A 27,509-nucleotide genomic window follows, 5' to 3' on the forward strand; every position below is an offset into this window, starting at 1 on the left:
TTTTTTTTTTTTTTTAATCTTCCTCTGGTCAAGTTCTGATTAACAAGCCATTGAGGCTAGGTCGAATGGACTACAAGTTTGGTTGTTCTTGAGTGTCTCCCCTCCCTTCATATCAGCTGAATGCTTCACTCTCAGTTCTAGCCCTCTGTGGCTATGTCCTTGTCCATGGGCTCATGTGTCCCCAGGTCTCACCACACATTTAATCAATAACATTACTTACTATACTTAGTTTTAGGAATATAACAGTACAGTATAGTAGTATTATTTAGCAATAGTGTTAAATATTTATTACTAGTGATTATAATCACAGTTCACGTGTCTTAGATTAAATGTCACTTATGAAAAGAAGCCATTTCTCCATACCCAGTCTAGGGTAGATTCTATAAAGCACCATCACATCATCTTATTTTCTTTTCCTTACAGACATCTCATTGTGATATTTTCCTTTTTTATTATTATTTTTTTTTTACTGTTCAGTTTTCTTTGTTTTGCTTCCCCTTATAGAATTTGAGATCCAGAAGAGCAGGGACCTTGTTCTACATTGTATCTCTAAACCAAACAAGCCCATTGCCATCAAGTCAATCTGACTCTTATTGATCCTACAAGACAGGGTACAAACCATAGTGTATAACCTTTACTGAAGCAGTCTGTCTTGGAGGAAGGAGCTGGTGGGTTTGAACTACTGACCTTTGTGTTAGCAGCCAATCACTTACCTCCCATGCCACTGTATCTCCATCACTTAGAAATTTGTCACATCAGTAGGTGCTTAAGAAATGTTTATAGACCAAATAAGTTTGTTGTTGTTATTAAGTGCTGTTGTGTCAGTTCCAACTCATAGAGACCCTGTATAGGGTTTCCAAGGAGTGGTTGGTGAATTTGGACCACAGACCTTGTAGTTCAAACTGATCTTGAGGTTCAGGGTTTATCCTACAGCACCACACCAAGTAAGTGGAATATGTGCCAAATAATGTCCTAAGCACTTTGCAAGCACGATATAGTTTGATTCTCATAATAAGCCCGTGCAGTAGATAGGATTATTACTCTTGCTTTATAGAAAATAATGCTTTGGGAGATTTAGTAGCTTAATTCATTATTTGATTCTACTGAAGCTTCCCAAACATTTGTATAAATGTAGCCTCTGAGAAAACATTTGTCTGTTTGTTTTGTTTTTCTTCTTTTTTCAAGTTTTTATTGTGAATTGAGTGATAGTTTACATGGGAGATCATTGGTTTACACTCATCATTTCATTGCAATGATTACAATCTCCTCCACCAGATACGTTTAAAGTTTATAATTTTGCTGTTGTCAGCCACCTCCCTCCAAGTCCTGCTAAGTGAGAATCATTCCATTGGACCCCACATCTTAGATAGGCTCTTTATACCACAGATAATGAAAGCCACACCAAAGTGCAGACAGACCAAGAACAGCATACCTGTCATTTTCCTAAGAGAAAGCACAGGTTATACAACACAGGTAAAAAAATAAAAATAAAAAAAAAAATCAATTTGTATTTTGTTCATAAACTCTATGATTCCCTGGCACACAGCAAGCATTTATGGACAATATTTCCATAGTGCTTCCCCTAAAGTGCCAGAAGCCTGTGGAAGGGGCTTCATTTACTTTTGCGGATTAGCACAAAATGTTGGCCCCCTTTTATCTCAAGATCTTGAGTTAAATTATTGATAATGGAGATGGAAAATGCCCCAAACAATTCAGATGATCAGATTTATTCTTTTTATCTTAAGTCTTATTCGTTATATCTTAGAATGAAAATCATCACAAATGGATGAAATAATATTTTACATTTAAAAATTGTATATTTGTATGGTGGTCTTATAATTTTGAATAGCCACATATTTCCTCACTTGATTCACATCACATCCCTATACAATAAGTGACCACATTTGAGAGATGAGGAAGGCAACTAGTTTACTCAGGGGGTAGTTTATTGTATTCATTCCCTCCATCTGTATGGGAATTAGAATATTGGTGTAGATTTTCATTTTGCCGTTGTCTGGATTATAAACCAAGCCAGTTGCTTTCCAGTTGACTATGACTTATAGCCCCTCCATGTGTTACAGAATAAAACCTAAGGGAAGCAGATGGCCAGTCACAGCTCGGTGGGTTTGAACCATCAACTTTTGGTTGGTTGGTTAGCACTTAACAATATACATCACCCAAGAAATCCTGTTGTGGCATTGTAGGATAAGCACTAGATTGCTAACTACAAGGTTGGTAATTCAAACCCACCAGCCGCTTCTCAGAAACCCTATGCAGGGTTGTCATGAGTCAGAACCGACTTGATGAAACATTGCAGCAACAAGAAGAGGTCTAAAGTAAGAATCCTGTTCTAAAACTAGGAGATCAGGGAGAACATTGGCAACTAATTCTAAATACTGTGTAATTGGTAAACTCTTTACAAGACAGAATGGTTTAAATCAAAGAATGCTTTGGAGTGGTCAATGGAGTGTTAATTACAGAATTTTGAAAGCCCAGTTAAGGCGCAATAAGACTTTGTACCAGTAAACATTTCACAATAAATCAGGATACAAGGCTAAAAACATTTTTTCTCCTTACAGTATCTATAGACTGAACCAGCATTGGCATTGAATTGTTGCCAGACATACTGATTTGCATTTTTTTAGAAACTGGCATGTATATGCCAACAGCCCAAATTCAACCGTAATGCTCAAAACAACAGGATTGATAGCCTCATTAATTATTAAATAATTACAAGGATTTTTCTCCACAAAATTTTAATTCTGACAAAATTATGAAAGTTCTGTTTTCAATAGATGAGAGAGTATTTTCCTTGGGTAATACTAAGGAGCTCTGGTAGCATAGTGGTTACGAATCGGGCTGCGAGCCGCAAGGTCAGCAGCTCGAAACTACCAGCAGTTCCGCAGGAGAAAAATGAGGCAGTCTGCTCCCGTAAAGGTTTACAGCCTTGGAAACCCTGTCCAGGATTGCTATGAGTCGGAACTGACGCCACGGCACATAACAACAACAACAATACTAATTCCTAAATAGGGATTTCTTCGCAGAATGAAGCCAGAAACCTCCCACTGGAAAAACTTACAAAGTACCGTTTTTGTTGTTGTTGTTAAGTTCCATCGAGTCAGTTCCGACCCATAGCAACCCTGTATAGGGTTTCCAAGGAACAGCTGGTGGTACTTGAATGGTTCAAACTGACTTTGCAGTCCAGTGCATTAGCCCACAGTGCCGCACCAGGACTCCTACAAAGTATGTTGTTAGTATGTGCCGTGGAGCCGGTTCCGACTCACAGAGACCCTGCGTAGGGTTTCTGAGGCTGTACGTCTTTAAGGGAGCGCAAAGTCTCATCTTTCTCCCGTGGAACGGCTGGTAGTTTTGAACTGCTGTCCCTAAGGCTAGCAGCCCAATTCATAACCATTATGCTACCAGAGGTCCTGCTACAAAGTATAGTGCCTCCTATATATAGTTTCAATGGGACAGGAATGGTGCTAGGCATTAGATAATTTAAAACTTGAGACCTATATAATAGAAGCATTTTATCTGCAAGGCCGAATGGAATTCAGTTCATGGTTAGCCAACTGACCAAATTCAGTTCAGAAGTTTTTAATAAAGTGAATGATAGCTCTCTTGAGTTCTTGGAATGAGCTAAAGTCATCAAATCTATTTCACATCCCATTTTAGATGTTTGATCAACGAGCATGCCTGAAGCCCTCAGAGTAACTGTTTTGATATTCTCATCATTTCCAAAATGTTGGCATTCCCTCAGCAACTGTGGAACACTAATGAAGCTGTAGTGCGAGTCTTCGTGGAGCCCGCAAATCTAGGTCCTTAGAAATGACAGAAGGGAGCGTGAGCACCTTGCCTCAGCCCCATTGTCTCCGTGCTTATTTTTAATTATATCAAAGCTTTAGAAACATGATCCTGTAAATGCTTTGTGGGAATAGTGGCCATTGCACTCATCACATGAAATCCATAAATTGCTTATAATCCTCTCAAGATGCTAAAAAAAAAAAAAGAAAAAAGCATTAAGTAATTGAAGACAGGAAGTCCTCAGTTAATTATTTAGAGGTGTTATCAATGCTTTAAGTAAACTGAAGCATTTTCTGCTATCTCACTGAGCTGAATACCGTGGGGAAAACGGAGTCGCAACCATCATCTTCTCATATTCACTAATGCAAACAGCACATGGCAGCTTGTCAATAAAAGGCCTTTTCATATCATTTATTACTAAACACCTTCACCATCCTGTACAGAGCAATTCAGATGTTGGTTATGGCACTGTCTCCCTTTGGGTTACCCCTACCTTATAGGTGGGCCTCCCAATAAAGTAAGGTAGAGAAGAAGGTAAAGGATTAACTAAATAATTAGGGGTAACTAAAGAAAAATGAATTATGCATGTCCTTTTTAGCAGCAGGTGTGATAAGGGCCAATATGTCTCTTAACTCTGGTGAAAATGTTATCAAAATAATTAATTAAAAGTTCTCATCCTGGCAAAGGAAAGACCCTTCAATTCACCAGGAGAGATTACAATTTCCCTTGTTGTTGTTATGTGCCGCCGTTGAGTCAGTTCTGACCCATAGCGACCCTATACAGGGTTTCCAAGGCTGTAAATCTTTACAGGAGCAGAAAGCCTCATCTTTCTCCCACAGAACAGCTGGTAGTTTCGAACTGCTGACCTTAAGGTTCACAGCCCGATTCATAACCACTACGCTACCAGAGCTCCTTAGAAGCCCACAAAAAGTTCTCACGCTGCAGGTTACAGCAGAAAATACAATGCTAATGTACTGACGCAGCTTCTAGGAGAAACAAAGAGAACACAAATTCTCCATCAATAAAACAAAATGTAGGACTTCTTTATAGGGAATTCTATATTTAGGAGGCCTTGTGTGATGCAAATAGTTAAGGACTCACTGCTAACCTAAAGATCGATGGTTTGAGTCCATCCAGAGATGTCTCAAATGAAAAGCCTAGAGACGGGCTATCAAAAGTTCACAGCCTTGAAAACTGTATGGAGTGCAGTTCTTCTTTGCAACACGGGGCCACCAAGTGCCAAAATCAACATAAGAATATAGGGAAAGTAAGCAAAAACCATGTGTGCCTATAGCATCCTACACTTTTTTCTCATCGTATGTATTTTATCCTAACAGCTTTTAAGGACAGAGACAATAGCTTCTTGTTTGCCATGAAATCCTTGCTACGTATCACAGGTGTTGTTAGTGACACGAAGATGGTTCGGACTCATAACAGCCCTGTATAGGGTTTCCAAGGCTGTAAATCTTTATGGGAGCAGAAAGCCTCATCTTTCTCTCACAACTTACCAGAGTCCTTAGTGTATAGAATACTTCCATTTATAGGAAATTTTTTTACAATACATCTAGTAACTTCTTTTTTTAAAGTAATCCAGGGTTTTCCCACTTGAATTCATCACTAGCCATCTGATAGAGGCCTCTTGCTGTGGCACTGTAGGATCAGCATTGAACTGAGAACCACAAGGTTGGCAGTTCAAACCCACCAAGTGCTCCTCAGAAACCCTTATACAGGGTCACTATGAGTTGGCATCAACTCAGCCACACTTAATAACAACAACAATACTGATTGAAAGACTTATGGAATTATAGCTCAGGATGATTTGAGGTGCCCGGGTGGTGCCATGGTTAAAGTGTTTAGCTTCTAATTGAAAGGTTGTCATTTCAAACCCACAGTCCATTCTGTGGGGGAAAGATGTAGCTTTCAGTACGATTTACAGCCTTGGAAGCCCTATGGAGCATTTTTATTCTGTCCTATAGGTTTGCTATAGAAAGAACCAACAGATTTGTGTTGGAAGAAGTGCAGCCAGAGTGCTCCTTGGAGGCTAGGATGGCCAAACTTCGTCTCTTATACTTCAGACATATTATCAGGAGGGACCAGTTGCTGGAGAAGGATCTCATGTTTGGTAGGGTGGAGGGTCAGAGATAAAGAGGAAGACCCCCCAACAAGATGTATTGGCCAAGTGGCAGCATCAATGTGCTCAAGTGTGGCAACAGTAGTGAGGTTGGTCCAGGATCAGGCAGTGTTTCATTCTGCTGTGCATAAGGTCACTATGAGTCGGTACCGACTTGATGGCACCTAACAACAACAAAATAGGTTTGCTATGGAGTCCTGGTCTGGCACTGTGGGTTAACGCGCTGGACTGCAAAGTCAGTTTGAACCGCAAGGTAGGCAGTTCAAGCTCACCAGCTGCTCCTTAGAAACTATATAGGGTCGCCGTGGATCAGAACCAACTCAAAAGCATTTAACAACAAAAGCACAGGGTTCATCTGAGTCCAAATGGTCTCAGTGGCAATGGGTGTGGTAGGTAGACCAATTTGCAATTCTTTAGACAATGACAGATGATGCTATAAAATAACTGACTAAATCCTTTGATGTAGCACTTGCTGTCTGAAATTATAGACAAAGTGCCTTTTCCTAACTCTTTATCTGAAGATTAAAAATTAGAAGCAAGCTGTTTTTTATAGCCACGTCAAATATAACTTGCATAAGCATGAGTTTTGTTTTCCAAATCATATTTTTATGATCCACAGGCAGACTTTTTGCAGTTCCTTTTTAACACACATTTACTCTTGAAAGTAATGTTACTTGAAAGTGTAATTGTAATGAGTTTGGTTATATTATGCCTCTTTCTTTTAAAAGAGACCATGATTCCCTGTAGGGAAATTCAGGTAATTTGCAGCTACAGTAATCTTCACTATACTGAAATGTTAAATACTTGGCTTTTCTCCATGCATTTGCCTTTCTGTTCTCTACAACTGCCATTTCCTACTCTTCAATGCTGAGCACTTGAATGATGTTTTCTTTTCTCCTTTTACTCTTCGACTTCAGGATTAAGTTACAGTCAGAACGGTTCCTTTGAGACATCTCTTTATTTCCCTCTTCTCATCCTGATCAATTCATGAGTAGTTTTCAATTGGTGTGCCCTTTTCAATGCCTGTTGCTAATATTTCATGTATATTTCATTTTAAGGACTACCAATAGGGGCTTACTTAAAATGACAGCAAATTCCAGTTGAAATGTGTTGATTTTATTGAGTTTCACAGAGTCATATATATGGAAGGTCATCCAGTGTATGTAAATCATCTGTGCCTTATGGTAGGCGCTGTTCTCCTCACAGAGTATTCAAGCCAAGCCTATTAGTAATCCAATCTTCTAGCAATGTGAAAAATACAAGATACGAGAAGTAGAATATAAAACATTTCAGATTCAGATATCTTGAATATCTTCAAGTTAGTCTGCAGCCTGGAGTCTTGTTATGGTGCTGTAGTATAAGTGCTGCACTGGTAACTACAAGGTCAGTGGTTCAAACCCACCAACCACTCCTTGGAAACTCTATAAGGGGTCACTATGAGTGACCCTTAACCAACTTGATGACACTTAACAACAAAAGCAACAACATCATCTTGCCTGCAATTTACAGATAATGGAAATGAGGCATCTAGAGGTCCAAAAACTTGTCCTTGGTATGTAAGGAGGTCAGTGTCAAAACTCAAGTAGTCTAACTTCAGACTCTGGTCTTTTAACACTGCCCTGCCTTAGCCTACAAACTCCTGTGATGTTCAAAATGAAAAGATTTAAATAGATATTCCCTTCCTGAATTGTCTAAAATTCCTGGACAATTCACTGGACTTTGAGCTACCTTTGTTGCTGTTTTCCTGATCAGGTGTGGAAGCCTGACACCTCTGCTCTGGGCCACAATTTTCAGCCTTACTACCCAGATTTGACTCCTGACTCCATCCATTCTTAGCTCTCTGGACATGGACAAGTTCCTCCAATTCGCCATATGTTATCTTTCTTATTTGTAAATCAAGCAGACAATTGCACATATCTTAGCAAAAAGTGTGGGCATTGATTATATTCAGGTTTGTCAAGTGCAAAGAGTACCTGCAAGTAGTGAGTTCTCATCAAACTTCAATTTGTAAATTAGCTATGAAATTTAGTAACTAACTTCCTTGAACATAACTGCATTTCTCATAAAACATATTTACATGATGTTTAGAGTCCAGAAAAAGGAATATAACTGGGCCAACAGAAACAACAAAAAACCCTTTATTTCCCCTGTTTTATAGTTTGCTTTTTTGTTGGCTTGATGTTTGAGCTAAATCCTTCTAGTATATTTCTTTCATTTTAAAAGGAGTTGCAATGGTTTCTACCAGTTTGTAGATCTCTCGCATGCTGTGTAATCTTTAGAGAGAAGGGAGGCATTGGATAATTTCAATGTGTTTGACTATAGTTCTAATCGAATGACTGTAGTGCTAATCTAATGGAGAGACCATTGGGCTTGTCAGCATCTTAATAGGATATACTCATTCACTATGTGACTATTTCATTCTTTGAGCCTCAGCAAGAATTCTTGTTCTGGTGAGATTTAAGATGAAACCTTTTCATACATGCAAAGGAATATTCATGATGTTACTAATTTCTTTCCCATGATTTCATGACTCTTTCTAGCTTTTATAAAAGCAGATCGTCAAGATCGAGATAATACCAACTGTTTATGATTCCCTCATATAGTACACAGGATTCTGAAGCTGTGGTTAGGTATGTGGCTACACATTAATAATAATTGTTGTAATGGCATCATCGAGAACTCGTTTTGTTATAAATCATGAGCTTAATAATAAAGCGCATGTGTTGACTCATGAGACTAAAAAGTTAGGTATAGCATTTAGGCACAATTCATTCAAGGGTACAAAATAATGCTTCCCAAACCTAGTTTCTACTCATCTCTCAGCTCCCCTCCATTCTCAAGGTCTATGTGGGGGAAAAACAAAAGCCAACAAGCAGTTAAAACATCATACTTGCCCACTTTCACTGGCAGCCCCATGCCTCTGACTCTGATTTTCAATCCTTGCCTCCCTTTCCATATTTATCAAATCCATTCCTGTAGGTTTAATGATGTGGATGAACCCCTCTGACTTCTTAGACCAGACTTTCTATTCAACAGAGTTTTGTACTTCCTCTTGAGTTTTGCATCCCCAGTTACTTCAAGAGACATTTATTTCTTCTATAACCCATACTTTGCTGAGCCAACCCACCTCATTCTATTTATACACCTGGTAACAACAAATGACATTGTAAGATAGCACTGGACTGCTAATCACTAGGTTGGTGATTCAAACCCACCAACCACTCCTTGGAAACTCTATATAGGGTTACAATACAGAGAACCAACTCAACGGCACTCAACAATGCAACAACAACAAATTCCTTTAGTATACCTTCCTCATTCTAGCAAAAGTTCTTAAGGAGGTAACTACATCACTGTTGTAGCATCTCTAAACAAATATCTTCTAGTCTTCTGGGCTACATGTGAAATGGAGTTCACTTGACTTTCCTCCAGAAAGATTCTGTAGTGAAATGACAATTTTAATTTTTATGTTTATATTAAATAAATTTGCCTTTTAGCCATCTATCCTCAATGCAAATACCTTCATTCATCCAGTTAGCATTATTATACCTCTGTTGTTGTTGGTTTCTGCTGAGGAATTTTCTTCATTTTCACCCAACCATCAATCCTCAAATTTTTTTCAACAGTCACAATATGTCTGAAATAGACCAGACAGAACATAACGTGAGAAAGAGAACTGAGTTTATGTTTATAAAACTTTTCCAGAGAGAAATGAATTATTTCTTCACTTTTACCAGAAATTCTAGAAATTTTCTAATGCTCACAAATGGTATTAATTTTATTATCATGTTATAAATATTCTGCAACGAGAGAATAATCTTCTGTTGAATGCAGTATATGCTGTAGGCAAGGACAGCTATGTGATTGATTGTGAAGGAGGACCTGTTTGTCCAAGTCATACTTGTGATGGACACCACAGCTTCATCCTGGTTGTGACATCCTTGATGAGCACTTCTATGGGCTTTCCCTTCTTTCAGCAATATTGAAGAAATATTTTTAGACACCTCAAATAGGCATTAAAGGGAAATTTGCAACAGAAGAAAATAAAACTCAAAAGTATCATCCCTCCTATCAAAGTGTTTTTTATTCTAATTGAGAGAGTAAAGGATTCACCCGGTGAGAAGGTTTTACAAGGCCACGACCTCCTTTTTTAGTAGTGGAAGTAAAGGGGAACATTAGCAGGTTAAATCAGCTTGTCACTACAACCTTTGATCTTCATTCTAGGATGTTCTTTTCTATTTTCTTTTAAGTTCTCTAGTTTATAATCTTTAGCATTTTCCCATAAACTTTTATCAAATGTATGTAGCTTGTGTGTGGCTTATCTTTCATCTTAGTCCTCCTCTATCAATCATACAAATATCAAAATTATGTAAATCCTTCATAGCAACCACATAGAAGATTATAATCAAATAAGTACCTGCATCTTATCATGAAATTGATAAGAAAACACAAAAGGCTCTGAAGCCAAATCTTGGAGCAGCTCCAGCTGCAGAACATTATTATTATACAACATTATTACTTTAGCGAGAAATCAGAATAACCTCAATTCTAACCGATTCTAAATGAATTGGTGCATTAATATCTAAATTCACTTTATAACAATTTACTCAGCATCTACTCTCTGGCAGTCACTTTTCTAAGGATAAAGTGAGTAGACAAAACAAAGTCCTTGCTTTCTGTGGAACTTGCATCATGTGAAGGGAAACAAAATAAATAGCTATTTAATAAATCATCAGTGTGGAATGCTATAAAAGATGAACGTAGGTAAGGGAATAAAGAGTAACGGCGTGGCACTTTAAATAGAATGGTCAGAATCTTTGAAAATGTAGCATTTGAAGGTTAAAATGCATAAAATTACAAACATTTGGAGGAAAAGTCATGCCATCTAAAGAGTAAAAATGTGAAGATATAGATCAAGTTCATGAAAACTATATTATAGCAATGTTTGGAATCCTGTTGTGACTTAACCTTATTATTTGATATCATTTAAATGTAGTAAGTAAATACTCTTTAAAAAATAAGTAAGTAGTAAACTTTGGCATTGTTTAGACTTTCCCAAAATCAAGGTAAGAAATGTCTTGTTAGCCTCAATAAACTCCTTATTGAAAGATTCTATGTCTTAAGTTTGCTTCTGCTAAACAAACCACTATTCCAGATAACCCATTCCATCTTCTTGACAGTCTGTGAAGTTAGGTGAATATAGTGATTCTTCATTTGACAAATCAGAGTTCTTGGGTGGTATTAAAAGTAAATGTCCTTGACTTCTAACAGAAAGGTTGAAGATTCAAGTCCACTCAGAAGCGCCTTGGAAGAAAGGTTTGGCAATCTACATTAGAAACAATAGCCACTGAAAATGCAGTGGAGCATAGTTCTACATAGTCAACTCTGGCAAATGGTTACACTAGTGCCAAAGGATGCTGCAGACTTACTTAAGACCAACAGCCACAGAGTTGAACAGTGAACAACTTTTGTAAATGGACTAGATTATTTTTTTTTCAAGAGAATTTATTGTGCAGTTACTATGCTGCAGCATATTTTGATACTAAAAAAGCATTATCCCCTCATCAGATTGTATCTCATCTATGGGGAAAGACAAAACCAACCTACCCCCCAAACTATAGAAGTAAGTGTAAGAAGGTACAATTATAGGCACACAAGATGAATAAGGACAGAGTGGGGAGAGGGGGTGATGTTGGTTGATGTTAATATAAGTCGGTTGATTCTGACTCAGAGCGACCCTATAGGACAGAACAGAACTGTCCCACAGGGTTTCAGAGGCTGCAAATCTTTACAGAAGCAGACTAGAATATGTCTTAGACTTAAAACAACAACAACAACAACAAAACACAACAGTGTTGAATTTAACCTTCATTTTCTTTTTCAACCCCTATTCTGCCCTTCTCCTGGAGAAGAGGAGACTCAGGAGAGATTTGGTAATGGTCTACTAATATGTGAAAACTGTGCTTTGGAAAATAAATCAGACTTTTTTCTGTATGTCCCCAGCGAATGAAGTGACACAAAGACTTTACGAGTGTATAAGGAAAGACTTTCAAATAATTTAAAGAGAACTCTTGTGGTTGTTGTTGTTGTTAGGTACCATCAAGTAGGTACTGACTCATAGCAACCCTATGTACAACAGAACAAAACACTGCCTGGTCCTGGGCCAACCTCACAATTGTTGCCACACTTGAGCCCATTGATGCTGCCACTTGGCCAATCCATCTCACTGGGGGTCTTCCTCTGTTACTCTGACCCTCTACCTTACCAAACATGATATCCTTCTCCAACAACTGGTCCCTCCTGACAATCTGTCCGAAGTATGAGAGATGAAGTTTGGCCATCTTGGCCTCCAAGGAGCACTCTGGCTGCACTTCTTCCAACACAGATCTGTTGGTTCTTTTGGCAGCCCATGGTGCTTTCAATATTCTCCTCCAACACCATAACTCAAAAGCATCAATTCTTCTATGCTATGGTCTTCCTTATTCACTGTCCAGCTTTCACATTCATATGGGGTTATTGAAAATAACATAGCTTGGGTCAAGCTCACCTTTGTTCTCAAGCTGACATCTCTGATCTTCAACACTTTAAAAAGGTCTTGTTCAGCAAATTTGCCTAATGCAATACGTCCTTTAATTTTTGACTATTGCTTCCATGAGTGTTGATAGTTGATCCAAGAAGAATGAAGTCATTGACAACTTCAATCTTTTCTCCATTGATAAGACTGTTGTCTATTGGTCCAGTGGTGAGGATTTTTGTTTTCTTTACATTGAGATGCAACCCATACCGAAGGCTGTGCTCTTTGATCTGCATCAGTAAATATTTTAAGTCCTCTTTACTTTCAGCTAGCAAGGTTGTATCATCTGCATACCGCAGGTTGTTAATGAATCTTCCTCCAATCCTGATGCCATGTTTTTCTTCATAGAACCCAGCTTCTCGTATTATTTGCTCAGCATACAGGTTGAATAAGTCTGGTGAAAGAATACAATCCTGTCTCACAACTTTCTTAATTTTAAACCATTCAGTGTTCCCATGTTCTGTTTGAGCCACTGCCTCTTGGTCTATGTACAGATTCCTCATGAGCATAATTAAGTGTTCCAGAATACTCATACTTTGCAATGTTGCCCATAGCCTATCATGATCCATACAACCAAAAGCCTTTGCATAGTCAATAAAACACAGGTAAACAACTTTCTGATATTCTCTACTTTCAGCCAAGATCCATCAGACATCAACAAGGATATCCCACATTCCACGGCCTCTTCTGAATCCATCTAGATCCTCTAGAAGTTCTCTGTCAATATATGCTTACAGCTGTTTCTGTATTAGCTTTAGTAAAACTTTACTCACATGGGATATCAAATATATTATCTGATGGTTTCTGAATTCCATTGGGTCACCTCTCTTTGAGATGGATACAAATATAGATCTCTTCCAATTAGTTGGCCAGATAGTTGTCTTCCAAATTTCTTGTCAGAGATGAGTGAGTCCCTCCAGTGCTGCTTCACCTTCTTGAAAGTTTCAATTTTTATTCCATCAATTCCTGGTGCCTTGTTCTTTGCCAGTTCCTTCAATGTACTTTGGACTTCCACCTTCAGCATCACTGGCTCTTGATCATATGCTACCTCTTGAAATGGTTGAACATCAACCATTTCCTTTTGGTACAGTGACTCTGCATATTCCTTCCGTCTTCTTTTGATGCTTTCTGCATCATTCAATAATTTGCCTAGAGAATCCTTCAATAATCAGTTTTGACTCATAGCCACCCTGTATAGGGTTTACGTGGAGTGGCTGGTGAGTTTGAACCACCAACCTTGTGGTTTTCTGTCCAGTGCTTATCCTACAGCACCACACCAGGACTCAAGAAGAACTCTAGAGCTCTTCAAAGATCCAATGGGCTCTTTGGAAGCAGTGATCTAGATTACATAGGTGGAACATCCTCATCAGTGACAGTTGGGCAGGAATCAGCTCAAAGATGAAGGAATGGATTACAGGACACTTAAGGTCTCTTTCAAGACTGAAATTTCATTACTTTATCAGTGATAAATGAATTTCTATAAACATTTAAACTGACTGTGAAATTCCTGTCTTTATTAAAGTGGATTTTCTGCTGTTAAAATTTTGGGATATAATTTCTTCAACTCTGCATGTTACTTCTGGCAATTAATTGATAATAAATAATCCTCTCAAGATGTACTTTATTTCTTATTTGCTGTTTCTAGGTCTCCTGCCATACAGAAACTACAGCTTCACAATTACAGCTTGTACATCTGCTGGATGTACTTCAAGTGAACATTTTCTAGGTCAGACACTTCAGGCAGCCCCTCAAGGTAATGAAAACAAAACAAAACAAAAAAACAATGTCCAGGACTAAGGGAAGAGTCTTTATATAGCATTTTGAAGTAAATGCTGTAAAATTTCTCATAAGAAAGAAGGAATAAAGTTGATAGGAACAAAAATCAAAGAAAAAGTATTATAGGTTCCTACTTCTTGCTCAGTCTTCGTTGAACTTTACATCGCTTCCCAAGGTAAGTTTGATTTCAGTTCTTTAAACCTTTTAGATTTTGTTTTCTGTGGCAATCAATTATTGTCTGCTTATCTAACAAATCTTCTCCTACTACATAGCAAGTGCTTTGCTAGATACTGTAGTTAATTGAAATATCCCCTGCCTTTAAAAACTTACAATCAAGTTGATACGACAGGACAAGTACACCAAAATTATTTGAAAAGTCCGAATCTGAAAGGGAATGTTAAGAGAAACCAAATGAGCAGAATGTTCAGGTTAATCAGAAGAAGAGGAAATTGCAAAGGTTTTTATGTAACATGTGACTATTGAGATGGAGTATGAGGAAGAAAGATTTTGACACATGAACCATGGCAGTGATGTAATCTGAAACATGGCAAGGGGTGTAAAGTGGGACCATCTTATAAACAAGTTGGCAATGTCTATTAAAGTTAAATGCAAATTTAGCACGATACAACAGTTTCATTTTCACTAACTATGCCAGACAAAAAATACTTCCTCAACTGCACTAGGAGGCGTTTACCAGAACGTTTACAGAAGCATCATTTGAAGTGCTCCAGAAAAATGTTGGAGGCAATCTAAATGTCCATGAATAGGGGAATTGCTAAATAAATTCAGATGAACTCACATAATGGAAATCCATAAGCTAGTTTTATAAACTAAAATAGCTAACGCAATCATAAAGAAGAAATTATGTAATTTTCTACTCCTGTAAAGACCGACAGCCTCAGAAAGCCTATGCAGGGTCGCTATGAGTCAAAACCGACTCCATGGCTCACCACCACCACCACCACCATGACCATCTTTTATGTGGGGTCATACCTGAGGATTGCAAATGGTTAACAAGCTCAGCTGATAATGAAGTTGGTGTTCAAGTTCACCCAGAGGTGCCTCAATCTGCTCCCCAAATTCAGCCATTGAAAACCCTATGGAACACAATTCTACTCTGATACACATGCAGTCACCATGAGTTAGAATCAAAGAAATGATCAATTTGATTTTTTTAAGATTATATTTTATATATAAAAAGCACACAAAAATGTTAATCATTTTTATAAGTAAATACCTATAGTGTATAGAAAAATATCTGGAAGTATATAGACCAACTTTAAGATGAGAGCTAGGTTTGGATGGTACTATTTATTTAAAAATATAAATTATTGTGAATTGAGTGAAGGTTTACAGACAAGATCATCAGTTTTACATTCAGCAAATCTTAAACTTTGTTTCATCTCAATGATTGCAATCCCCTCCACTCTCCAACAGTTGTCTGGCTTCCTCCCTGTGATTACCCAAACTCATATATTTGTGGGATCGATACCTTTTACTTTCAGTGTAAAAATACACTCATTAGTTTGTACTGGTGATCGACTAATTATTTTGTTAGTTAGCTCTTGTTATCTACCTGTTTTTCATGTGGGGAAACTGAGGCATAAATACATTCCTAAACTGTGAATTTAATTGCCACAGTAGAGTCCTGAACCACTTGTCCATTACTCTTCTAATGAAAGGGATTGTTGCACCTCAGAATATTAGACCTGAAATTTCCTACCAGTAAATGGGGAATAAAATGGAAAATTCCACATATGGGGCATATGGCTCCTCACCAGGAATTCACTAATGATGTTTTCTATATAAAGAATGTTTCATGTCAAAAAGCTTAGTGTTCCTTTGAAAGGAAGAAACCAGCAGTGGATTTTTTGGAAAGGTAAACTATCAAATGGATACTTTGATGGTAATGGATAATTTCTAAAGGGTCTATAAACCAGTTCTGGCTAAAACTCAAACCTGATAAAATAACAGCATCTCTTCCTCTAGTTTACTCCACCAAATCCATATATTTAAATTCTATGAAAATAGGTATTCATTTTTCCACTTAGCCCAGCAAAATTTCTTGAAAGGGCTCATATTTTATAACTTAAAACTTACACTTTCAATGATACTTTATATATATTTTTCAAGGTATCATTTATAAATGCAAGGCAGAGTAAAGAAATGTCCTGGGTTTCTTTTTCAATGTTATACACCTTTCCTTTAACTCAAATAATATACAAAGAAACAGTAAATGAAATGGGCTTTCCTCTACATAAGAAACATCGAGTTAGAGTCTATTTTCTTATTAAATGTAATTTTGAATAACTGATATGTAAAATAAATTAAAAATTAGAGTTCTGGTGTAGCACTGTTAAGATAAGCACTGGACTGCTAACCACAACGTCAAACCCACCAGCTGCTCCACCAAAACCTTATCCAAGGTCATTCATTATGAGTCAAAACTGATTCCAGAGCACTTAATAACAACAACAAAATAAATATAATCTGAGTACTTAATTTGGGACTTGTATGGGGCTAAGCCAGCAGTGACATTAAGTTCTGTTGTTTTTCTGTAATGTAAAAAGACACATATCATTTCAAATGCTAACCCAAAATAATAAATTATAAAACTAAATTTCAAAGTGATTCAGACATAATTTGAAAGTCTAACATTTGACTGTCCTCATTGAATATGAAGAGAATTAAAGGAAACATTTCTTCATAGCTGTCCTGAAGACCATTCTTCTCATTTTCTAATTTTTTTTTTTTTTTAAAAAAGGTAATACACATTGCCGAGCCATTGCAAAGCTGGACAAAGATCTCTACAATTCTACCTTTAGTCAAAAAGTGAGAAGAGTTGGAATTGGATCATCACTCTCTCGGTTTAAAATCACTGTCATCCCTGAGAGGTCAGTTTCTTTTAGAAGTTGTTGTTGTTAGGTGTCATTGAGTCAGTTCCAACTCATAGTGACCCTGTAAAGCGCTTCTGAGGAGCGACTGGTGAGCTTGAACCACTGAACCTACAGTTTAAACCTACCTTGTAGTATAAGTATAGCACATTAACCCTCAGTGCCATACCCGGACCCCGTTTTAGAAGTTATACAAAATGGCAGTTATATTTTTCTCTATCATTGAAAACATGGAAAAGGAAAACAGATCTTTCTCAACTGTACTCCATATTTCATTTCTTTTAATCTTATTTCCATGAATTCTTCCTCCAATAACTTCATACATTCTCCCTTGAAATTATCTAGTACTGGCTTTAAATCCTACGTAACTATGAAATACGACAGCTCTAGCCAAGGCCACGTCATGCATGCCAGACCCTTGTATCCACTGGTCTACTGTTTTTGTTGTTTAGTGTCCTGTCAGTTCAACTCACAGCGACCCTTTATAGGATTTTTGAGGGGCAGCTGGTGGGTTTGAATTACTGATCTTGTGGTTAGTAATTTAGTGCTTATCTTACAACACCATACTTGGTCTACTGTTGTTGCTCAGTGACATTTAGTGGATTCCAACCATAGCAACCTTGTATAGGGTTTCCCAGGAGCAACTGTTGTTGCTGTTAGGTGCCATCAAGTTGATACCGACTCATAGCAACTTTAAGCATGAAACACTGCCCAATCCTGTGACAACCTCACAATCGTAGCCACACTTGAGCCCATTGATGCTGTCACTTTGCCAGTCCATCTCACTGGGGGTCTTCCTCTTTTTATCTGACCCTCAAGCCTACCAAACATGATATCCTTCTCCAGTGACTAGTCCCTCCTGACAATATGTTTGAAGTATGAGAGATGAAGTTTGGCCATCCTGGCCTCCAAGGAGCACTCTGGCTGCACTTCTTCCAACACAGATTTGTGTGGTGGAGGAGCAACTAGTGGATTTGAAATTCCAAACCTGAGGTCAGCAGTTCAGTGCTTATCCTATAGCACCACACGTATCTGGATATTTTGCTAATACTTCAAACTCACTAAGTATTTCAACACTTAAATCATTTCACCTCCTTCTCCACTGTGCCTTCAGCTTGCTCTTTTTCTTCATTCCCTCTCTCAGGCATCACCATTCATCTAATCATCTATGTATGCCTCAAGGTAGAATTATTAATGCTTCACTTTTCCTTAGGCAATAGTATGCAATGGGTCATAAAGTCTTACAATCTTTTAATTATTATTATTGTTATAATTATTATCTGTAGATATTTGGGGGAAATTCCTAACAATTATTTAAATTTATTCTAGAGACTTATTCTGTAGAATACATTGAAATTTACCTAAATATTGATGAAGCTTGATCATATAATTCTATGTCTTTTTTTTTTTTTAACGTTATTATTGTGAATTGAGTGAGAACACTGGTTTTACACTCATCCTATTGTATTTCATTTCATTGTAATGATTACAGTCCCCTCCACATGCATCATCATTCAACAGTATTTGCTTCTATTCCCTGTGGGTTTTTGGGGGGATGTATACAAAAACACTGAGGAATATTTAATCATTTAAACAACAAAAGGACACATTCTGCAAGCCTGCCTACTGGCTGCCAGCATACAGCCTTTCTCTTTCCATGAATCTAGAGTCTTCAGCTGCTCTCTCTCTCCATGTCCTCATCTCTTCCTCCATCTCTGGTGTCGCTGCTTCTCTGGATAGGGTCCAACATTCAGCTTGTGCTCTTCCCCCTTGATGCTCCTAGGGTCCTTTGTTGCTGGAATGTAAAATTGTCTACTACCCCCTTTTTGTTATAAAACTTCTACCTTTTTTAAAGTTCTGACAGTTGCAATTAGTCATGATAACAGCTACTCACTGTTGAATCATAAGAATCTCATCTGTATCTCCTTTCACTAGACCCATCTTTTGTTGTGAAGTGCCGTCAAGTTGATTCTGACCTGTAGCGACCCTGTATAGGGTTTCCAAGGAGCAGCTGGTAAGCTTGAACCACCGAACTTGCAGTTCAAATGACTTTACAGTCTGGCGCATATGCCCACAGCAACACACTAGGGCTTATCTAGACAAGATGAAATTATTCAGTAGAAATTCTACCTTCCCCCACGCACACTTTGAAACTAAACTTCCTCTTGAAAACTTGTAAGCCAATCACTTCTTGCCTTTATTGGCCCCCCACCCCACCCCCACATTTTAGCTAGCCAGTGTCTAAGTTGCCTATCCCTATCAACCCTGTGTACAGAGGGGAGGAATGATCCTTGATGTGAAAATTCCTTCCCTCTCAGTTGATGTTTTGAGCTACTACATCCATAAGTATAGGTCAAGTTCATCAAATTATAGCAATTTACACTTGTTTACTTTATCAAAAAAATTTTTTTATCCTCCTCTAGTCTAATTCTGATCATCAAGCCATTGAAGCTAGGTCAAATGGGTACTATCTGCAAGTTTGGGCATTCTTTTGAGTCTCCCTCACTTCATATCAGCTGGACACTTCACTCTCAACTCTAGCCTTCCATTGCTATGTCCTTGTCCCTGGGCCCAGGAGTCCCCAGGTCTCACACTTCAGACCAATCAGCCCTTCCTCTTCTCTCTCTCATCTTCAGGTTGACAGGAGTCTATGGAACGTGGTTGAACTCAGCCCATATCTCTGTTGCTGCCTTTCTCCCACTTCCATTCACCAGTGGACCAGCATGGTCACCAGCAAGCTTACATGCCTGTTCATGTGTTCCCTTTGAATTTTAGTCTTGGAGGGGGGTTAGTCCTGAAGGGACTTGATTGCTTGCCTTGATGGCTCCAGGCAAACAACTTGTAGTAGCCAATCAGACTGACATTTTTGTTTTTGATTTTTTTTCCTACTGGTCTTTCTTTTAAGAATATAATCCCGTGAACTTTTGAGAAGTTTTTGTTTTGCTTGCTCTGCATCCCTTTTGCCATTACCTCAGTCCAATCTTTGCTTATAATTCCCATTGATTCTCTTAACTGTTTTCCCTGAACCATAATCATTTTTTTCTCATTTCTATATCCCTCACCGCATTTCTGTTTTCTTTTTCACTGAATGAAATAGGTATGTTTCACAGTAATCACTTCAGTAAAAATTCTCACACCCTTCAAAGAACAAAAATTCCATTAAACAAAGCAGACCTTCAGGTTTTCCTTACTGCCAGTCTGTGGGGTCTTCTGTACTTCCCACATGGCATTGAGTGCTCCAGCCAGAACAAAGTACTTGCAGTTCCACCAGGCTCTCATATCTCTGGGTCTTTGTGTGGGTACCTTCTGTCAGAATGTTTCACCTCCATTCTAGATGAGTTCTCTACGGCTTTCCTAACAAAGTATATAGACAAGTGGCTTACGCTAACAGAAATTGATTCTCTCGCAGTTCTGGAAATTAGAAATCTGAAATGAAGTTTTCATCAGAGCCATGTTCCTTCTGAAGGCTCTGTGAAGAATCTTTGCTTGTCTTTTCCAGCTTCTGGAGGCTTTCCTTAATCCTTGTTGTGGTTTAGCATGTAGCTGCAATGTCTGTCTCCATTCTCCCCAGCCCACCCTGAATGTTCTTTTGTTACACAAACCAAGAGATTACATCTCTGTTTAGGTTAGTTTGGCAGAGTTTTTGTTACATATAAGAATCCTGAGTTTGCTTGTTTTTATTACTTTTTATTGTGCTTTGAGTGAAGGCCTACAGGTTAGATCAGCAGCTTTGCATTCAACAGATTGATTATACACTTTGTTTCATCTCAAGGATTACAATCCTGTCCCTGCAACAACATTTATCCCACTTCCTTCCTGTGGCTCCCATTTACATCTTGGATTTCACAAATGAACAGGCCAAAAATATTTGTTATACACTTACAAAACAATGAAATATACATTTAAGTGCCCAAAGGGCACACTCTGCCAGCCAGCCTCCTTCTTGCAGGTGCACACCATCTTTGCTGTCGCTGCTTTTCTCGTCAGCGATCTCACGATCCACTCATCCACTCATGCTCTTCCTTCTTGATCGTCCTGGGATGGTGGTCTTGCCTGCATTTAAATATGTATTCTCTGTATCTTTTTCTATGTGTCAATCCTCTTCTTATAAGGATATACCAGTTATTGGATTTAGGACACACCCAAATCCAATTACCTCATCTTAACTTGTTCATTTCTGAAAAAACTTTATAATGAAATATGGTCACAATCTGAGGTGCCAGGTGAATATGAATTTTGGGGGAACACTTTTCAACCCACAACACTCACTCAACTAATTCCCACCTTTTCAAATATCTCCACTTGTGTAACTCTTCCCCTGCGCCAACTTCTACTTCCTTCCTATCCTCATCTCAATTCCCAATCTGTGTCAGACATGCTTCCTAAATGCTATAATAATAGCACACTATGCTTCCTTCTCTCCAACATTTATCAAAAAGGATAGCAAATTTTCCTTTATTCCTCTTTCTTCATCATGATACTGTGAACTCCTTGAAGGATGAGGAATGTATGCTTTATCCCCATGCCCACATTTCCCACCTGAATGCCCAGAAAATAAAAAATACTCACAACTGTACCAATAAATAACATCATGGTAAGCAGAGAAAAGATTAACATTGTCAAACACTTCATTTGCTTGGATCCACAATCAACACTCACGGAAGCAACAGCCAAGAAATCAAATGACATATTGAATTAAGCAAGTCTGCTGCATAAGACCTCTTTAAAGTGTTCAAGAAGAAGATATCAGTTTGAGGACTAAGGTGTACTTGACACAAGCCATGGTACATATTTTCAGTAGCCTCGTATGTGTGTGAAATTTGGACAAAGAATAAGGAAGACCACTGAAGAATTGAGTTACAATGTTGGGGAATAATATTGAAAGTATCGTGAATTGCCAGAAGAACAACAAAAGATCATCTGTGTTGTAAGAAGTACAGTCACAATGTCCTTTAGAAGCCAGGATGGTGAGACTTCATCTCATATATAGGACAAGTTATCAGAAGGGACCAATATCCAGAGAAGCACATCATTCTTAGCAGAGTGGAGGGTCTGCAAGAAGGAGGAAGACCCCCAACAAGTTGGGTTGACATAGTGTCAGTAGCAAAGGGCTGAATCAAAACAACAATCATCATAATGGTGCAGGACTGAGAAATGTTCTGTTACGTTGTACATATTGTTGCTATGAGTCAGTTGCTATGAGTCAGAATCAACTTGATGGTATCTAACAACATGAAATAAATTACATTTGAATTCCATACTTTGTTTTTAACTTCTAAAACTGGCAAAATTTATCCTTTAGAGAGTAACTTATACTTGAAATACAGTCAACCAAAAATCATTGATTATGGGGTGTGGAGCTGTAGGATAAGCACTGGACTGCTAACTGTGAAAGTCATTGTGAATCAGAACCTATACTATTGTATTTAATGGAAACGATATTGAACTGAACTGTAAAAAGCAGGAGAAAACAGTTTCAGTGTCTAGTCATAATAAACAACATCATAAAGTGGTAGGATTGATATTTCACATCTCTAGGTTCTTCGTCAATATGGTTGTACATCTAGAAGAGTATTCGAATGCTTAACGTTGAACTGCAGATAATCTGTTATGTAGAAGGGTTGAGAGAATGAGCCATATCTAAGACTTCTTTGTATTCTATAGAATAGGCTAGAGTGCTTAACATAATAATTTTTAGAAGGTATATTTGTAATAAATTTTTAATTCATTTATGAGGCATTGTGCTATCCATAAAAGTATATTGACAAATACGGTAACATTGTACTGAAAAAGAAGAAATGGAAATGTTGAGAAGACAGTGGGATTCATGAGTCTAAGGAGCTAAAAAGATATTGTTACTCTGGTGGTGGTGTTTGTGTGCCACCGAGTCAGTTCCAAATCATAGTAACCCTGTAGAAGGTTTCCAAGATTATAAATATTTATGGGAGCAGAAAGCCTCATCTTTCTCCCGCAGACAGCTGGTAGTGTCAAAACTACTGACCTTGAGGTTAGCAGCCCAACTCGTCACCACTATGCTATTGTTACTGTGGTGGTGGTGGTGGTTTGCCGTGGAGTCGGTTCTGACTCATAGCAACCCTGTGTAGGATTTCCAAGGCTGTAAATCTTTACAGGAGCAGAAAGCCTCATCTTTCTCCCCTGGAACAGCTGGTAGTTTCGAACTACTGACCTTGAGGTTATCAGCCCAACTTGTAACCACTATGCTACCAGAGAGAAGTATTTGAGAGTCTTCAGCATATATTGTTGTTAGCTACAGCCTGGTTGGCGCCAAGTCATGGTGACTTTATGTACAACAGACCAGAATGTTGATTGGTACTGCACCATCTTCACAATCACTTCATGCTTTAGTCAATTGTGGCCACTATATATTTTGAGTGCCTTCCAATTTGGGGACTTATATTCCAGCACTATATCAGAGATCCATAGGGTTTTCATTGGCTTGTTTTTGGAAGTAGATTGCCAGACCTTTCTTCCAAGTTTGTCTTTGTCTGAAACTTCTGCTGGAACCTGTCTACCATAGAAGACCCTACTGGTATTTGAAATACCTATGGCATAGCTTCCAGTATTATAGTAACACTTACTTAAGCCTTCACAGTATGACAACTGACAGATAGGGGGCAGATTCCACCTATCACCCCTTGTCACCTAGTCAATTCCAATTCATAACTACACATATAGAAGACATTTAAAATTAAGGTACTTAATAAAGATCACCTAGGAAGACAGCTCTGGTAGCGTAGTGGTTACGAATCGGGCTGCGAACCTTCAGGCCAGCAGTTCAAAACTACCAGCCGTGCCACGGGAGAAACATGAGGTGTTCTGCTCTCATAAAGATTTACATCCCTGGAAACCCTGTAGAGGGTCGCTATGGGTTGGAACTGACTCGACGGCACTTAACAACAAGGAAGACAGTACTGGGAGAGTATAGGAGAAGAAGGAAGACATGAGGAAGGGAGAAAAAAAGGGGAGAAGAAGAGAAGGGAGACACGTAAGTCCCTGAATGACTATGACTTTTGAGGTCCAGTAGGGAAAGAGGAGGAGTCCTGGTGTAGTGCTGTGGGTTAATGCATTAGACTGACAGTCAATCTGAACCACAAGGTCAGCAGTTCAAGCTCACCAGTCGCTTCTCAGAAATCCTATACAGGGTTCCTATGGATCGGAACCTACTCAATGGCCCTTCACAACAACAACTCTATATTAGCATTTGAAATCCCTGGATAGTGTCTTAGGTCTTAACTTTCACTTTATTCCAAGTGACAGCCAACATGGAGAGAAGTCCATGATATTTGACATTCAGTTTCTAAAAACAACCCAAAAATATTATAACCAAAGCAATAAGTAAATGAACATGTTTGCCTCTCATTATATATTTCACTTCCAAATTAATATGCATTGTTGCTCAGTGAGACATTCTTTATGAATAGGTAAAAATATGTTAGTTTATAAGGCAAATGTGTGACTTTCATCTTAACATTAAACTTTGTTGTGTTATTTTTGCCAGGAGTTTGGGTGACACCTAGACATATTATCATCAATTCGACAACACTGGAATTGTATTGGAACCACCCAGAAAAGCCTAATGACGTCATTTCTCAGTATCACCTGAAACGTCATGGAACGTTGGTTGTCCTGGGTGGCAATGAGGAGCAGAATTTCACTGATAAAAACTTGAAGCCCAACAGCAGGTAAACTAAAATATAACTTTACCAATCATTCAGTAAGATTTTTATATTTGGAAGAGGTTGAAATACACCTCCTATTACAACAATATAAAATTAATAAATTCATCAGTCAATGTACTTATTCTATAAATCAGTCTCATATATCAAAAATCCAGGTACTAAACCAATAAGTTTATTTTCAGCTTATATCAAACTCCTTAAACATGTAAATAAACACTAAAGCAGGCAAATTAAACTCTAAAGCATAAGAATTTCTAAAACATAAAATACACGAAGTCTTAAACCTTAAAAATTATCAAACTATTTTCATAAGCAGGCTCTGTGAAACTAGCAATAAAAGAGATTTAAAAGTTTTGTTATACGTTAGCTATCTTTTTAGCTAGTATAATGTTATGTTTCGTTTTTTTTACTTGCTACACTAGATATAGGCATGAGATGTTTTAGGTGTAACAGTTCCATATATTTGCAACTCATTCCTATTCATTTCTCAGCAGAGACAAAATATATTTTAGATCAACACATGTTTTATTGTAGAGAGTAGAGATCAATTCAGTTTTATTGCAGAGTAGAAATCCATTTAGAAACAGTTTTCGTTGTATAATTCCCTTACCTCCAACCCATTTAGAAACAGAGAAGATTAATCTGAGTCCTCCACAATCTATCTGCACATTCCAAGACATTCCTGAAATCTTCAAGAAAAGCTGTGAAATGCTGTTGTTGTTGTGTGACATTGAGGATTCCAACTCATAGCAACCTCACATAAGAGAGTAGAACTGTCCTATAGGGTTTCAGGACTTCAGTCTTTATGAGAGCAGATCTCTAGGGCTTTTCTGGTAAGTTTGAACCCCTAACCTTTTGATTAGCTTAATTCTGGCACCACTTGGGATAGAGCTAAGTATAAAGTCAGGAGGGGCAGAAATAGTGATAATCTGGAGAGAATATTGTTCTGTGCTGGAAAAATTATTAAGACTAGCTTTAAATTTCTGAATTGGCATTTGAAACTAATTTAGGGCTAAGCAATAGATAGAGAAGCCAGAAATCTTCTTTCAAGTCTCTTGTGCATTGACTTATCATAATTCTTTTTTTAACATGTAGATACATTTGCAAGTTAGAAGCCAAAACTGGAGGTGGTAGTAGTACAAGTGATGATTATGTGATACAAACACCAGGATGGACCACAGAAGAAATCCAGTCTCTGTATAATGTAACAGTAAATGGACCTTATTCCATATTTGTAGCTTGGACCCCACCAGGTAAAGAATTAAAATCTCTCCATCTTTCTTTCTTCTTCTGTTTGTATGTGTATAAAATATTTTAGAGGAAATTATAAATACTCATGGAAATGTGTAAATGTGTAAACTTAGTAAACCAGAAGGACATTTTCTCTATTCTGGATAAATATGAATACAGTAATCACAAACCACACTTTTGAGTGTACATAAACATGAATACACATACATATACATACATAGACTTTTTATCAAAGCAATGCTTTCCTTAAAATTCTGTCTTCTCACTCAAATCTATCCAAGGCAAGCTATTTAGTTTGGGATTACCTTGAATGTTCATTTGCATCTGACTCTGGACTGAATCATTGACATCCCTCCCTCTATATTAGATTGTAAATGAGGAATTTGGAAAGACAATAATCCTGTCTATCCATGAACTGAGACTGGTGTGGCAGCTGAATTTTGTCTTTCTAACTGTATTCTCCATCGAACCTTTTAATCAATGGTGGATTGCTCTCATAATTTATTACATTATTATATTTTGATGTAAGCAGGTAAATTCCTGACTTTTTACACTGTGGAGTACGATTCAAGTGAAGCTGTACTTGCTCTCTTTAATATGGTGATGTTGAGTCAATTTCTGCTCCCACAAAGATTTAAAGCTTCAGAAACTATACAAGTCACAATGAGTTAGAACCGACTCAATGACACATAACAACAACAAAGGGTTAAATGCACTTCAAATATATGTAATTTTATTTATATAATATCTAATCTTACTATGAAACTACAATAAACTCTTAATGTTCCAATCAAGAAAAAATTAACCGAAGTGCAAAGTGCCACTATGGCAATTGGTTAAGACAGTCATTCTGGTCATTATCAAATCTGTCTATAAACTATTTGGTAAAGTCATAGATTTCATTGAATTAAATTGTCTTTTCATAAGAAATAAGTAACATAGCCATAAACATAAAGGTGTTACTGTGTAATACAATCCATTTGTGATTACTGATTCAAATCCACCTATGATTCTGTGGAAGAAAAATGTGGTGAATTGCTCCCATAACATTAACAGGGGCAAAACGTATCCTATGAAGCACTTCTACTCTGTACCAAATGCAGTTAGCCTGATGGCAGTGGGCATGGTTTGGGATTGAGTCATAACAATGCTATGTGCAATAGAACAAAACGTTGCTTGGTCCTGCTTCTGCCTCATCATCATGATCATTGGGATAATCCACTGCTGTTAATACGGTGTTTTTTTTTAATGCCTTCCAACCTAGAAGGCTCGTCTTGCAGCGCTTTATGAGATGATATTTTATTTTGATTTGTACAGTTTTCGATGGCTAATTTTCAGAGCTAAAACACCAAGCCTTTCTTCCTTTTCCATCTTAATCT

The 27,509-nt window shown here is 37.8% G+C and overlaps 1 protein-coding gene across 1 annotated transcript in view; it reads left to right on the top strand.

Moving 5' to 3' along the window:
* USH2A (Usher syndrome 2A (autosomal recessive, mild)) overlaps window positions 1-27,509 on the top strand; it is a 1,370,557-nt gene that overhangs the window by 1,114,613 nt on the left and 228,435 nt on the right. Inside the window, 3 exon segments of the mRNA XM_006834191.1 lie at window positions 14,155-14,262; window positions 24,699-24,882; window positions 25,975-26,132. Coding sequence (XP_006834254.1) covers window positions 14,155-14,262; window positions 24,699-24,882; window positions 25,975-26,132 — 450 coding nt within the window.

The sequence above is a fragment of the Chrysochloris asiatica genome, unplaced genomic scaffold, assembly GCF_000296735.1.
Source record: "Chrysochloris asiatica unplaced genomic scaffold, ChrAsi1.0 scaffold00009, whole genome shotgun sequence".
In the NCBI taxonomy this organism is placed as follows: Eukaryota; Metazoa; Chordata; class Mammalia; order Afrosoricida; family Chrysochloridae; genus Chrysochloris; species Chrysochloris asiatica.